This window comes from Colletotrichum paranaense (assembly GCF_030867605.1).
Source record: "Colletotrichum paranaense strain IMI 384185 chromosome Unknown Scaffold_2.1, whole genome shotgun sequence".
In the NCBI taxonomy this organism is placed as follows: Eukaryota; Fungi; Ascomycota; class Sordariomycetes; order Glomerellales; family Glomerellaceae; genus Colletotrichum; species Colletotrichum paranaense.
Window position 1 is genome coordinate 34320 of NW_026848960.1, and position 14347 is coordinate 48666.

The 14347-nt window shown below is 53.8% G+C and overlaps 6 protein-coding genes across 6 annotated transcripts; 2 read left to right on the forward strand and 4 right to left on the reverse strand.

Moving 5' to 3' along the window:
- Nucleotides 1-1365: 1365 nt before the first annotated feature.
- Nucleotides 1366-1662, reverse strand: CPAR01_01873 (uncharacterized protein; the record flags this gene model as incomplete). Its single annotated transcript, XM_060486161.1, has 1 exon — nt 1366-1662. One exon carries the CDS (start codon nt 1660-1662, stop codon nt 1366-1368), a length of 297 nt encoding a protein of 98 aa, XP_060353489.1.
- A 2530-nt stretch (nt 1663-4192) lies between these two features.
- Nucleotides 4193-4937, forward strand: CPAR01_01874 (uncharacterized protein; the record flags this gene model as incomplete). Its single annotated transcript, XM_060486162.1, has 3 exons — nt 4193-4320; nt 4393-4522; nt 4605-4937. 3 exons carry the CDS (start codon nt 4193-4195, stop codon nt 4935-4937), a joined length of 591 nt encoding a protein of 196 aa, XP_060353490.1.
- A 1763-nt stretch (nt 4938-6700) lies between these two features.
- On the reverse strand, nt 6701-7447 carry CPAR01_01875 (uncharacterized protein; the record flags this gene model as incomplete). Its single annotated transcript, XM_060486163.1, has 1 exon — nt 6701-7447. One exon carries the CDS (start codon nt 7445-7447, stop codon nt 6701-6703), a length of 747 nt encoding a protein of 248 aa, XP_060353491.1.
- CPAR01_01876 (uncharacterized protein) lies at nt 6722-7213 on the forward strand (the record flags this gene model as incomplete). Its single annotated transcript, XM_060486164.1, has 1 exon — nt 6722-7213. One exon carries the CDS (start codon nt 6722-6724, stop codon nt 7211-7213), a length of 492 nt encoding a protein of 163 aa, XP_060353492.1.
- A 2870-nt stretch (nt 7448-10317) lies between the features above and the next one.
- On the reverse strand, nt 10318-10642 carry CPAR01_01877 (uncharacterized protein; the record flags this gene model as incomplete). Its single annotated transcript, XM_060486165.1, has 2 exons — nt 10318-10470; nt 10520-10642. 2 exons carry the CDS (start codon nt 10640-10642, stop codon nt 10318-10320), a joined length of 276 nt encoding a protein of 91 aa, XP_060353493.1.
- Nucleotides 10643-11922: 1280 nt separating this feature from the next.
- On the reverse strand, nt 11923-13889 carry CPAR01_01878 (threonine synthase; the record flags this gene model as incomplete). The annotated part of the gene is made up of 4 exons (XM_060486166.1): nt 11923-12900; nt 12969-13174; nt 13284-13656; nt 13797-13889. 4 exons carry the CDS (start codon nt 13887-13889, stop codon nt 11923-11925), a joined length of 1650 nt encoding a protein of 549 aa, XP_060353494.1.
- Nucleotides 13890-14347: the final 458 nt, after the last annotated feature.

The following is a 14347-nucleotide window of genomic DNA, read 5'->3' on the forward strand; positions in this document are numbered from 1 at the left end:
AGCAGGTATTGCAGCCTTGACGGAGAGGAAAAGTCGCAGCCGGAGGCGGAGGGAGAATGACAGATGGGATTTGGTGTGGGTGACTGGCAGTGGATTGCATTGCTGCCTCCGGAGCTAAGAGAGGCAGACAGCAAAGTTGCGATGCAAAGGGAGAACGAACGAATACCTGACCCCTGCAACCACAACCACAACCGCAACCGCAACCGGGTACGTAGCCACACTGAGATACCTACCTTACCTACTCAATACATGCCGTACATTGACATGTCCATGCCATAGGCATAGGGTACGGGAACGGGTACATTGGTAGTAAGGCAGGGTAGGCATGGCATGTACTGCGTAGGGTACGGAGGAGGGAACTCTTGGACGCTCCGAGGCACAAGGAGATTAGCAACATTCCAAAAGTATTCCTTCGGTAGTGGCCATGTAGGGCTGGAGCTGCTTAGCCCAGTTTGGTTGCCTCTTGGCTGCAGACTTTTGCGACTGCTGCGCTTGCGCAGTGTGTGAGTGAGTGCGTGTGTCCGAGGTGAGGTGAGGTGAGTAGGAAGAGTCATCGCGGGTCCCCAAATCCCCTCACCTCACAGGCTCACTCGCACACCTCAAGCCTTCCATCCTTCTCCTACTCCGTACCCGCAGTAGTTCGCTAGGCAGGACGGACGGCGGAATCGCGGGTTCACCCTTCGAGCAGGGATGTCATGACGGGAGGGACTGGGACTGGGCTGTGGTGCCGTACAAGGGGACAAAAGGGGGGAACACGGACAGGGGTATTGGGTCAAGAAGAGCGTGTGGATGGGAACGGGGACGGGAGAAAGAGGGGAGCGGGACTCGGGAAGAGACTCGACGGTGACAGTGACAGTGACAATCCAGTGGTGACAGTCAGAGAGAGGTGTGAGTGAGTCCATCCGGTACCTAGCCTAGGTGAAGCCAGAAAGCAAAGTGGAAAAAGAGGTTGACCAGGAATCAACTCCCATTTCTGCTGACTGTTCCCAAGATGGCCCCCTTGAGCCAACCACAGGCCACCTCATTCCCAGCCCAGACAGAGTCTGACAGACCGAAGAAAAAAAAAAGGGGGGGGGGGGCATTGCTCGAGTTCGGTTGACCAAATTTCTCGGTGGCAGCCGTTGCTCTCATTGGCGTACTTCTGGCAGATGGGCGGTGCAGGTGCCAGCAGGGCCAGCAAGCCAACAAGGCAGAAATGCACTTTTCCCCCGTTGCCTCGTTTTGCTGGATTTTCTTGTGGGACGCCTTATTTTCCCGTGTGTCTGTCGCTTTTGTGTGTGCCAATGTGTCTCCGGAATGGTTCGCAAATGCGGCCTGCCACGCCTGCGTACCCGGGAGACTGGTTCGCCCAAACCCACGTCTCACTCAGTCTCTCTCTCTCTCTCCCTTTCCCGAGGCAGGCTGCGTTGACGCTGCGCTGTCCATACAGCGTTTGGCCTCCCGCATCTTTGCTTTTGCAGCACCAGAGTCCAGTGGGTACAAGGGCAGAGGGCGAAGCTCTCGTTTGCGTGCGTCGCTAGTCGAATCCGGTCGCAGCACCGTAAGGTGAGGTGAGGTCAGGACGCAGCTCGCAGCGCGCAGCACGCAGTCCAGAGTCCTCACGACTGAGGCCTCAAGTGAGGGGCCTGCCGCAGACGGAGCCCCTCCGCCGCCAGAAAACATCGCCGTTGCGCACAACAAAACACAGGGACGTCAACGGGTCAACGGTCGACGGGTTTCTTCTTGGCGCTGTGCGGTCCTTTCCTGCGGGCCCTTTCTGCGTCTGCATCTGCGTTTGCGTTCTGCGTCGATGTATGTCTGCGCCCCCGAACCTGTTTCTTTGCTCCCTCGTCCGATCCCCAGGATAATGATGTGCGTATCTCGTTTTCATTCCTAACCTCGCGGCCAATAGCTTCGCCATGATCGTGGGAGAAAAGTGATCGTCGTATGTAGGCTACTGTGAGGCCATCGCGAAAGACCCCACCCCACCTCGCAGACGGAGGGAAGGTCATGGGGGGAGGAGGGACTCGAACGCAGAAGTCGAAACTCGCGTCGTGAGTCACCCCGCATCAGAACGCGACTCATTCGTAACTTTGTTGATGATTGTTTGGTGACTGAGGCTAACGTATTCCTTTCATGGGCTCGATGTAGGAAATGGCCAGCAATTGAGTGCTTCTTTTTCGCACATTTTTCTTCCGATGATCGATCTTGATCATGAGAGGGCACCAATAGACGACCTGACCATGAATCGATCAAATCCGATACGATGACCCGTTCGCTGATGGACAGGAACGTCGCGAGCCGTACCTCCTTGCCAAACGGTGGTGATCAGGCTGTAGGTTGTGGTGCAGGTGGTGTTGACTGAGTGACGAGATGATGAAGTGAGGTCCAGTGGGGAAAGCTGCTGCGGTTTGTGGAAGTCGAAGTAACCAGGTACTGCGTAAAGCACAGACTAACGGAACACCGCCCCACGGGCTAACCAACGGAAGGTAGCCCACAAGGCAAGCAGGGCAGGCAGTCCCCTGCCAAACACAATCTTGACAGCCCAGCATCGGACGACGACCAATGAAGCTTAACTGTTCTTGCTGCCCTCCAAAAAGAGTGGTAATTGCTGACAACCTCAGTCCCTCAGGGCAATGTACCTTGGCCACCTCTCTGTCTATGATAGGTACGTGACTTAAGGTAAGGTAGGTACTCCGCGATCAGGACTCCCACTGGTACGTACACTATACTACCTTACCTTAGACTCCAGGCGCCAGCCGCCTAGAACCCGGCCGCCATCCTGTCTTGGCAGAAGGTGGAAGAAGTCGGACGCATCTCATGCCTAGGCCTGTCCGTATCCGTAGGCAGAAATCACCAACCTTAGTCTCGGTCTCCAGTTATAGGGCTGCGAGACACGATATTGCTAAGCCCAAGGGAGGTAGGCCAGATCACGATACAACCCCCCCACACCCCTCAAAAGCGTACAACAGGTTTCAGTCAAAGACTCGAAGGATGAAGAATGCATATTTCAGAGGGCATGTGGCGTACTTTTTACACTTTCCCATGAACTGAATCTACTAGCTTCGACGGGATAGGCAGTTACCCCTTATCCACGATCTCGAGATGTTCCTAGATAGCGATATCGTTCCCTTGGCGGCAAGGCAACTCTTGGCCTTTTTTTTGTCTTTTCGAAGCAGGGGTAGACCGGGATGAAGCCCGTACAACCCGTACAGGAATACTGAACGCCAACTACATCACTGGAACGAGAGCTTTGTAAGCGCGCGCAAAAGTCACAGGAAAAGCTTTCCCGTCCAATTGAGCTTCCGCACCTCCCCATGGCAGCGGGCCCAGACAACGGGCCGCCAGCCTTGACTGAAGAGTGTCCCTGAGTTCGCCGACTACGTATCTCTAGCGTAGGATTCCTTCCTTCCGTTCATGCTAGATAGTCACCTGCTTGTGCCTCGTACCTCGCTCACGCTCAGACGCGGGATATCCAGGGCGCATTTGTGCTCTTTGAACAAGAGAGAAGAGAAAGCATTGCGTGTTCTGCCAAGGCATGTTGATCCTCTTTTGAGTCCCTCCAAGTGCCAACAAGACATTCTCACTACTCGGGTTGGATCCGGTCGAATCCACTTCCCCCCACCCCGCGTGTGACTCGGCTTTCGGGGAGATATCGGGCATGCATAGGTACGACGCGTTGGTTTATTCTGCAGCAAGTAAGTTCCAAATCATCTCTGAGAAGTACGATTTGACAGCTTGGTTGGAATATGGTTCGATGTTATTTGGGTTTACGAATCTCGCCTGAAAGGATGTATGCTTGGTACTTTTATGGCTTTGCCTCGGCAGACTGGGAACTCTGCGGCATTCTTGCCGCTCTAACCAAGGTGCACTTTCCCACTTGGAGTGATTATCAGCATCGAGATATTGACATGAAATGATGAGCGACATCCGCGTCATCGTGTTCTTCGATGTTGAAGGCATACCCAGTCTGGTGTGATTTTCTCACCCCGGAAGACAATGAACACTTATTTAGGCCAATGAAGTAGACCTGATAGCTCACGAAAAGCCAAGGAAAAAACAATGAGAGATTTCACTCATACAGGAACAGGGTCATCCTCCTTCATGTCTGTATGCCAAGGTACCTTGTCGAAACTCGTACGGAAACGTCCAGTGCCTATTCTCATCCAAAAAGAGATTAGAAATCATTGGTGGACACAGGAAGGGAACCATCATGGGGAACATTGAGAATCGCCAAGTGCCGACAACGTTCTCCCAGCACTTTGTAGATATTGGACTTTCCAATCCGCTTTGGAACTCCATGGAAGTAGAGGGGCAGGGAAGACGGAAGAAAGGAAAGGTGTAAGTTGATTTGTCGACGGAAGAAGAGTGGGGTACGGGGGCCTGGGGAACCCTTGACGGTACGTACCCGAGGTGTCCACCCAAAACGTTCCCCATCTGCCAGCGACTGAACGGTGGTGAAGACGGCTGCCTGTTTTGCCTTGGTCACGCTTCCAGCTTCATCCGTCTTCGGACGTCGATATTATCGTCCGTCAGCTTCAAATTATGTGCCACCTCGGTTCTCAGTGGCTGGCGATACTGCCTGTGTCGAATGTCATCGAATGAGAGATCGTGTCTAGCAATAGCATCCCCCTCGGTTGTCCGTCGTTAACATGGGAGGTAAGCGGGAGGGAGCCCAGCTGAACGTCTGCTTGTCAATACCTCCCAGGAACAAAGACAATACAAACCTAGAGGAACGTGTGGAAGATTTTGATTTCCTCAGCCGCAGAAGCATGTTTTGGGTGCTTATCTCACTCAACCTCTCCCATCCCTGTCGTTTCTGTGCCTCGCGGATAACTTCCCTCTTCTGGTCCTTTGCGCGCTTGCTGAAGCGAGAGACGAGGATGAGCAGGTCATTTGTTGGATTCCACGGTTCCGATTTACGGCTGCATCTGCGGCTGAAGCCCCAAGGATGGTGACCATGTCCCGCTCACCTCGGTGTTAGCACTCTAGCGACAAGGTGAGAAGGCACAAGGCATTCACGACCGCCCCGACCTTGGGCACGTAAGTTGAGGAACTGGGATACGCAACCCCGAACACACTCCATCAAGATAAGGTGTTAGTTATCTTCCGTTATCTTGCTATTCTTCCTTCCCTTGTAAATGGAATTACTGAGCCGGAGAAACAGTCTGTTGATTGAAAGAAAGAAAAAGGTGGCTCAGGTGAGGCCAACAACATGGGTTCCGATCCTGCGGCCGTGGCCCGTTGCAGACGCGCATACCTGCTTGCGCGCAACACTTTTCTTGCGCAATCGCGCGTTCGCGCGCTGTCCACAGCTTGTGTAACGCCAGTCTCTCCCACTCGGTGCCAAGACGATGGCTGCAGCCTTATGCTGCACACCATTACGTCTGATTTGACGTGGCCATGGGGGTAAAACGGAATTGGCACAGCGACGGAGTACACGAATGAAGAACCCTACCTTGCATTTTTTACAGAACTATTCGTATCCCCAAAATGGAATCCCGGGCTGCTCGGTTCGCTTTACCTATCCATGTACACCGAACTGCGGTGGAAAGTGCGAGTACTAAATTTGGAGGTACAGAGTTTTGGAGAAAGGACGAAAGGACGGGATGGCGTCATGAGGCCTGGCCCAACCGATGTCTGAGTTCGGAGACAGCTGACTTGGTGACCCGGTGCCGACGCTTCGTCTCACCCCTCTGCTGACAGCCACCACCGCACAATGAGATTGTTTGTATGTGAGAGACTCTTGGGATTTGCTTCTTTTTTTCCGAAATTTTGGTGGTTTCTATTAAACCTTGAATGTGAACATAATGTTGAAACTGATACCAGTTGGATCAAGGTGAACTCCTTGATCCCATGCGCCGATACAGAGAAAGACCAACTCCAATTAGAATCTCAAGAATTCTCAACCAAGAAATCACAAGTTCAAAACTAGGTAAGAGCGGTACATTGAAATGCATGCGCATGTTGGGTTACGTCAATGTCTTCACCGAAGAGTGCTCTATTACCTACTTTCTCCACGCCAATTTGGCGCATTCAAGTGCAAGCGATAGGAGATCCTTTGAAAAGCAATTCATCGGTATTTCCAGTTGAAACAAGATCGAAGGCCTGGAGGACAATTGAGTGATACAGCTAGTACGAGTAATGACTACCGACATGAAGGGCAACGTAGTATGAGATGACAATCTCTATATCTGTCCATCACTTCGCCCCAAAACAATAACCTTGATAAAACATTCCAAAGCCCAAAGTCATATAAGATTGCCAGAGAAGTTCATTGTTGACAAATGAAATATGTCGTAAACGAAGGTCGGGGCTGCGATGCTCCAAAAAGAAATGTCGTGCCCAATGATCGTCACGCAGTGCCTTGCATGACGGAGTATCCAATAAAGCATCGTCAGCAAAAGTCTATCTCAAATCGAAGCCAATGAAAATGATGCCCTGCAATTTCTGACGAGAGCCTATGCCGATGCTAATGTCAGTTCTCATATCCAAGGCATGATATCTGGAAAAGAAAGGGGGAGAGAAACTCACGCTGAGGCTTGTCCATGCAATATCATCCAGCCAAACGAGTTCCCTCCTACCAAAAAAGAGACTCTCTCAAGCAGCTGTCGAAGACACTTATCCTCAACCGCGCCGAAAGTCCACATCTCGTAGAGAGATTTAAGAGAGGAAAACAAAGAGAAAAACGTATATCCGTCATATCCATCCATAACCCCTCTCATTCATACCGTATAAACCCATGCCTCCTCAAAATCCTCTCATACTCCCTAATCCTCTCATCCTGTCCCGCAACAACACACCGCTGCTCGTGCAACTCCCTCCTCAACCGCCGATTCTGCTCCTCCACGCCATCATATTTCCCCTCCCACGCACGCACAATCCTCCTCAACTCCTCAATCCTCTCCGCTACCCCGTGGCCCAACCCATGTCCAAAGTGATGGTGATGCCCATGCCTCAACCGCGCCGCCAGTTCTCTCTCGACCTTTTGCAGCTTATGCCTCAGCCTCTCCACCTCCTGCAGATACTTCCCCGCGTTCCCGCCCGAGCTGTCGATAGTCCGCCGCAAACTGGCGTTGTCCTCGCGCAGGAGCTGGTTCTCCGCCTGCGCGGAAATAAGCAGGGCCGAGAGGCGGCGGCCCTCAATGTCCGAGGCTCGGAGGTCGCATTTCAGGGTGTAGTTTTCGCGGGCGAGGGCGTCGTTTGCTTCGCGGAGCTTGCGCTCGCGGTCTAGGAGGTCGTTGTATTCGGGCGCGGCGATGTGTGCGCAGTCGTCGCGGCAGCAGTGGTGGACTGGTGGTGGAGGTGGAGGTGCTGGGGTCGGAGTTGGACAGGGGGCCGGAGCCGGAGCTGGGTCTTCATGGTGGTGATGATGGCGGTGATGATGATGGGAGCGGGAGCGTTTGAGGGAGACGAATTGGTATTTGCCGTCTGGGGAGGTTTCGAGGTACCACCGGCGGGTGGCCATGCGGTCTGAAGGGGGTTGTGGTCGTGGACTAGGTGGTATGTGATTTGTTTCTCGAGATGTTTGGTGAGAGGGGAGAGACTGGAGGTGGTAGTGGTCGTCGTCCGTATAAGTCGAAAAAGGTTTGCTGTGAGGCTGTCTAAGCTTGAAGTTGAACTGAGAGGTTTCGCAACAGTATTCAGAGTTTTCGGTTCAGGATATTGGACGAAGACGAGAGAGGGCCGGGAACCGACAGGAGTTCAACAAGGGGCGGATCGAGGCCTTGATATGGAGATCTGAGGGATAAACACAGCAGACCACGAGAGCCCCGGGGCCGATATGCAGGTGATCAGCGCAGAAGACTACCCCGTCTCGCAAGGCCAACAAGGGCCCATGAGACGGGGGCTGCATGGCGGAGCGGGAGCGGGTAGGGCTTCGTCTTGAATTTTCTCTAAGTTTCCTAACCTGTTCTACCTTGTTTGATAGGATGCCTCCCTAATCCTGAGAGAGTGTTTACTGTGTAAGTGGGCCCTGGCCTAAGGAGGAACTTGGGATCCCAGAGCTCTGGGGACGTTCGTCACTAGACTGGAATCTCGCCGTCTTTCGTACATTTCACTAGGGAAAAGTAGGCGCAGGAACGGCTGCGAGTCATCGGAGGAGGAGGCAACAGGGCACGAGGCTCAAGCGCGTGGGCGGGAGAAGGGATGGGCGCCGACTCGGTGGCTGACGCGCTGCCGTTGGAGGTTGCGGACGGATGAGGGAACTGGTACGAACTGGACCCTTTGACGGGTAGTAAACAATACAGATAGACTATATTCGTGCCTTAGCTGTAGATGGACACCTGTTTTTCCTTTCTTCCTCTTGGCTGTTCATACTAAGGCAAGGTACCCTGCAAGGCAGATGGTGGGTGGAGCCGGGGGGAAGAGGTCGGGTGTGGTGTATAAAGTTGAGGCGCCCTCGACATTGAGGAGGATTTAGGTTGTCGGGTGCCCGTTTGGCTGACCTAGATGTGAGTCCGAAGGCGAGGTCATGTAGACGGCCTCACAAGTTGTGCGCGGTAAGACTTGGGTGGTCGTTTGTGGTGAGCGCATGAGTGGCATGTCTCACGCGCCAGAAGGGGGGGTGGAGGGGTCATTCGGGGCCTGCTCCGGGGGGGCTGAGCTTTGAACTTGGCGGCGGTTCATCCCGGAGGGTTTGCTTGCGGGCCTCGCGGGATTAGCTGTTTATTCAGAGGTCAGGTTTGGTCTAGGCTGATTGTAGGTTGCATGAAACGGAAAAAGGGCATAGAATGAGGAGAGTACAAGGGCGCGGTTGATTCATTGTGGTCTAGATGTTGGTCATTGAAGATGTCGAAGTTGGAGGTGTGACAGTGGACAGTTGGGGTGGGAATTGGAGATCTCAAGGGTACCTTACCTTAGGTACGTACTGCGTAGGTAAGGTTTGGCACGTGGAGCAGGCGCATTGCGGTAAGCAAGCGCCGCCATCGGAGAATACAGTGCCTAAAAGCGCCTTTCTACCACCATAATCCAGTCACAACACCGTACAACCCTTGTTGTTCACCGCGGCTGCGCTTGGGCTGCCTCTCCACATCCCGGTACGTATCTATTCTCCATGACCACCACCACAAACAACATTCTTTGGCAATGGCCTTTTTGTCTTACACGGCCGAGTACACCGCCTCCACGAGGCTGCCATATTGAAACTCGCAGGTTCAGTCAGGCACACTCATATCAGGATTGTACACTTTAATCTTGGTTGGCTGGCTACTTGGATGACTTGCCCGCTTTCCAGTCATATCATGTCTCAAAGGACTGGCAAGGGTGCTATTCCTATAAACCTTGAATGAAGTCATTAGGTCATCTGCTACACTTCATCAAGCGAGGCAACCAGACAACCGTATTCTATTCTGTCGTCACGCTTTTGGATTATCCTACTTCTTCGCGCCGATGCCCTCTGTAGTGAGTCTTGTTGCCTGGTGCTGAGAATTCGCTATTCTGTAGCCTTGTTAGCGGTGGCGAATACACCATGACAAGTTCTGATATTTGGGGGCCATGAACGTCTGGTATCATCTTTCCGAGCCTCCCAAATGTGATGACACCCAAGCTGGCTCCATGAGGCGGAGCGAACATGTGGCCATTGCTCGCTTCCCAGGCATTTCCGGCAAGGAAATCAGGCTCGACGATGCTGTCAAATCCTTCCTTACCTTTCTCGACCACTCCAGACATGACATTCTAGCGAACCAAGAAAGGATATGTGTCTTTTTTTGCGTGGAGATGCCTTGAGCAGAGATGTGATTTATTCCGGTTAGGCCGCTGGTGGCCTCTTCCTTTCTCGTAATACACGAAGCAGAAAGGACGTAAATACTTCTCGGCCACGGAAAAAGCGATAACCAACTTTCTAAGCACCGTAAGTTGGCTATTTCACTGTGTCGATGGAATGAGAATGAAGAGAGCGCCTGTGAGAAGATCCCAGAGACTTGCCATATCCCGACTACACGACGCAGACACTACCTCTGTATGCCAAATATGCCATCAATTTCCACTACCAGAAGCTCCCACCCCGCCAACCCTTGAAATTTCTGTCTGTTTGGGAGTATATGAAGCCACGATATGCAAATAGTTACCTCACTTAGAAAACATAGTCTTCTCTCATAAGGCTCACACATGATAACCTTTCTCCAACATTCAACATCGTATCACGTCACAGCATCCCCGACCCCCGAATTCACTAATTCAATCTTGTTCAAAACCTAGGTAGATAGATAACCCCATACATGTAAGTTTCACCGTTCAAGCGAGCGTCGAGAAAAGAAAAGTAATCAGGTTTCATCCGCGGGAAACCCACAGGAATCTTTAGAACCCCCTTCTTCGGCTAAGGCCATCCAAAAAGCTGTCCTACTTCTTGCCAGCCTGCTGTCCTCCCTGACCAGCACCAGCGCCAGCACCGCCCTGATCCTGTCCACCGACCCCGGCATTGGCGTTTCTGTCGCCCGCGCCCTGGGCTCTGGCGGCGAAGTCGCCCGAGGACATGTCTTTGCCGCCCTTGTTCTAGATTGAAAATCGTTGAATGTTGATATCAGTAGCCCAAAATCTTCACCGAGTCTCGCCCAGCTAGCATCAAGACCCTGATTATCTCAGGCAGTGAGGTAGAGACCACGGGAGGAGGGGGAAAGTGACGGGCCTGGCTGGACTGGATGCGGGAGGCATCGTCTTTGGTCATCTGGTTAGGCGTGATGACGGATATCGCGTTGTAAACGTTGTAAAGTTGACGGAATGTTTGAGGAGAGTGTGATGTCTGGATGATCTATCAAGAGGACTGTCCACCGAGACGACAGACGCAGCGTCTTGTAGGCCTTTTCGTCTTCCCATCCTCATCACATGAAATTCAACATATCTCTCAAGTACACAATACAAACCTCATCACCATCCCATCATCGCCACCATATCTGTCACCGCTTCATCCCGAACCCACATCTCAACACAAACGTAAAAGAAAAACGAAACCGACGTCGTACACAGCTCCTCTGCCAGTTCCCTACCCTCTAACTCCGCTCCTTCCCCGAGTATGAAGCTCTCAGATCAACCGGCTGATCCCGGTGACCTACCTCCCCCCCCGCTCCGACGGGACATCGCTGGAAGGCCTCCGGCGCCTCAACGAAACACCACGCCCGTTCCGCAAATCCGTTTGGCTACAACCTGAAAATTTAAGCACTCCCAAACGCATTTCACATCACACAAACAAAGCGCTGAGAATAACGCGGAGGCGGGAGGCGGGAAGCAGCGGTCAATCAGTGGGGTGTGGCCCTCACGGGAAAATGGGTTGACATGTGCCGTTGCTTTGATGGTTTGGACGACAACTACTTCAATTATGGCGATCCAAACCTTAGTACCTGATTGTACCTTGCCCCAGCTTCCATCTCATATCCCCAGCGCGGGGTATGTTATCCGGCAAAGAGGTCATCCATCACTGAGTAAAGATCAAGTATCGTGTCATTCAATGGATACTCGCCACTCTACAAAAGAGTGGTATAGGAGCAGCAGTACTTTGGTTTGCTTTTGTATTGTTCAACACATTCAGGGGGTGGAGTGGCAATGACTTTCAAGCCAAGACAAACGCCCATGCAATGCCTAGTAAGTGAGCCCTCTCTCCCTCTATCTCTCTTCCGCCGAACCCTTTTGCCATCCGACGACATCATCGCACGCATGCCAGTCCCTAAAGCCTCCTCTTCCTCTATGGGCATGACGAAGGAAACCAAGACACCAATGCCGTACAGAGGAGGCCTCTCATCGCAAACCACAGGTGAACCATTCCGGAAAGAAAAAAGCGCCCTCTCTTGTTTGGTGCTCTGGCTTCCCTTCTCAACAAGACTTTTCGTCTTGTGGAAAGACGAAAGGTCCCGCATGGAAGCCAGGCCAGCAGCCTTTGCATGCTTCTAATGTTGTTTTTTATATGCTCCCACACTCTCATGGTATTCCAAAACCTTCCCTTCAGCTTCAGCTTCAGCTCTCGGCAGCCTTGAGCTCCTCGTCGACCTGCGCCCTGACAACCTCCCGCACCTTTTGCCAATCGTTGACAATCTCCGTCACCCTCTTCTCCTTGTCCTCCAAGCCGACGAATTCTGACGGCAGCACCTTGGCCTTGAAGTCGAAGCCCTCCTCGTCCTTGAGAGCCAGGTCGACGGCGCCGGCAAACTTGGCCGGGTGAGCCGTGGAGAGCGAAATGTGCGGCACCTCTGCGCCGGCGCGGCTGACGGAACGCTCCGAGGCGGACACGCCAATGGCGGAGTGGGGGTCGAGGACGTAGCCAATCTTGTTATAGTAGCTCTTGATGGTCTCGACGGTCTGGGGGTCGCTGACGCGCTCGCTCTCAAAGTCGCGGCGGGCCGAGTTGAGCACGTCCTGGTAGACGGGGCCGAAGCCGCCCTTTGTCTTGAGGTCCTTGAGCCACGAGGACACCTCCTGGCCGGCCTGCCTCTTGTTCCACTCGTCGTCCATTCCCGCGCTAGAGGCGAACTCGTAGGCCAGGAACCACAGCAGGCGCTCAAAGTTACTTGAGACGAGAATGTCCATGGCGGGGCTGAGCGTCTCCTTGACGCCGTCCTCGTGCGCCTTGACGCCGTCTTGGGCCAGGCCGCCGGCGGCTTCCGCGGGGGGCGCGGGCTGCTTCTCGTACTTTCCGGTCGTCCAGAATCTGTGCAAAATGTCGTTCTCGTTGGTCGCGATGACGAGCTTGTCGACGGGCAGACCCATGCGGTAGGCAAAGTAGCCGGCGAGGATGTCGCCAAAGTTACCCGTGGGCACGACGAAGCGGACCTTGTCGCCGAGGTTGAAGGTCTCCGAAGACTTGACGAGGGAGAAGTAGGAGTGGAAGTAGTAGACGATCTGGGCCAGGATACGCGCCCAGTTGATGGAGTTGACGGCACCGAGGTTGTGGGTCGAGTTGATGTCGGGGTCGGCGAAGAGAGCCTTGACAATGTCCTAGGTGACTCGGGGTTAGGGAGTGCCGTTCGGCAAGGGCTTATGTAGGCGCGCGAGAAAAGACTTACTTGGCAATCGTCGAATGTGCCAGTGACAGCCAGGTTGTGGACGTTCTCGTCCAGGACGGTAGTCATCTGGGCCTCCTGGATGGGGCTCACGCGACCCTTGGGGTGGAGGATGAAGACGGAGACATCCTTCTTGCCTCGCAGACCGTAGATGGCGGCAGAACCGGTGTCACCGCTCGTGGCACCGACAACAGTCAGATGATGTCTGTCTGCGCAACGTGTTAGCTAGTCCCCACATGTGCCAATTGCCATTGCATGGTATCTTTTGAGGCCGTGGCGGCCCGCAAGGTTCCGGAGACGAAGAGGCGCATAGCATACCCTTTCCAGTCTTGCCCTCGTTCTTGCGCACCAAGAAGTACTCAAACAGGTTGCCGAGGAACTGCAGAGCAACGTCCTTGAAGGCAAAGGTGGGGCCGTGGAATAGCTCGAGGAGGTAGAGGTTGTCGTTGAGGTGGCGGAGGGGGGTGGTCTCGGGGGCTCTAAAGGTGGAATAGCTTCGGTCGATGATGCCCTTGAGGTCGGCGGAGGGGATCTCGGAGGGAGAGATGTACAGAGACAGGATCTTGTGGGCGAGGTCGGGGAAGGCCAGGTCCTTCCAGGATTGCCAGTCATCGACCTGGGGGATGTGCTCAGGGATGAACAGGCCGCCATCGCTGGCGAGGCCCTTGAGAACGACCTCCTCGAAGGAGAACTGGAAGTGTATGCGGTCAGCAGCTGCGTGGCCTCGAGCATCATATCTAACGGTGCGCGCGCGCGCCGAGATGAAGCTGGCTTTTGGAGGAAGGAGAGGTATGCGCAGGCGATGGAGGGGAGAAAGGGGCAATATCATACGCCGCTGTCCTCTCCGCGGGTGCTAAGATACCGCTGGGAGGTAGTGTGGGTGGTGTTGGCGGCGGCCTCGCCTTTGGTACCGTTGGTGGCCATGGTGATAGCTGCGTCTGCGTGTGCGTCTGCGATGTGCGGTATGCGGTGAAGGAGGGGGAGTCGAGGTGGAATGAGCAGAATGAAAGATGGGGGGCGGGGGAGAAGCCCAATGGCAGCACAGAAAAGAGGGGAAGAGAGGGAAGAAGACGGCAAGAAAAGCTCGTCTCTTGTCTGCCGAAAAATGCACGATCTCTTTGATTTAGAGGGAGAGAGAGAAAAGAGGATGGCGTTGAGATCTTGGAAGCATTCGGACGAAAAGGGCAAGAGAAAAAAAAAGAGAGAGGGCGAGTCACACACACACCAGCGGCACTGCGGTAGCAACGACCTGGACGACAAGCGGCCGAAAGTCGGTCTCGACGAGTCGGTCACCCCTCAAAGGTGGCCCGGTGTTGTGGGCGGTCCCGTTCCTCCTCCGAGTTCACTGTGACTGTGTGACAGCGTCTGCCCCTGCCCCTCCT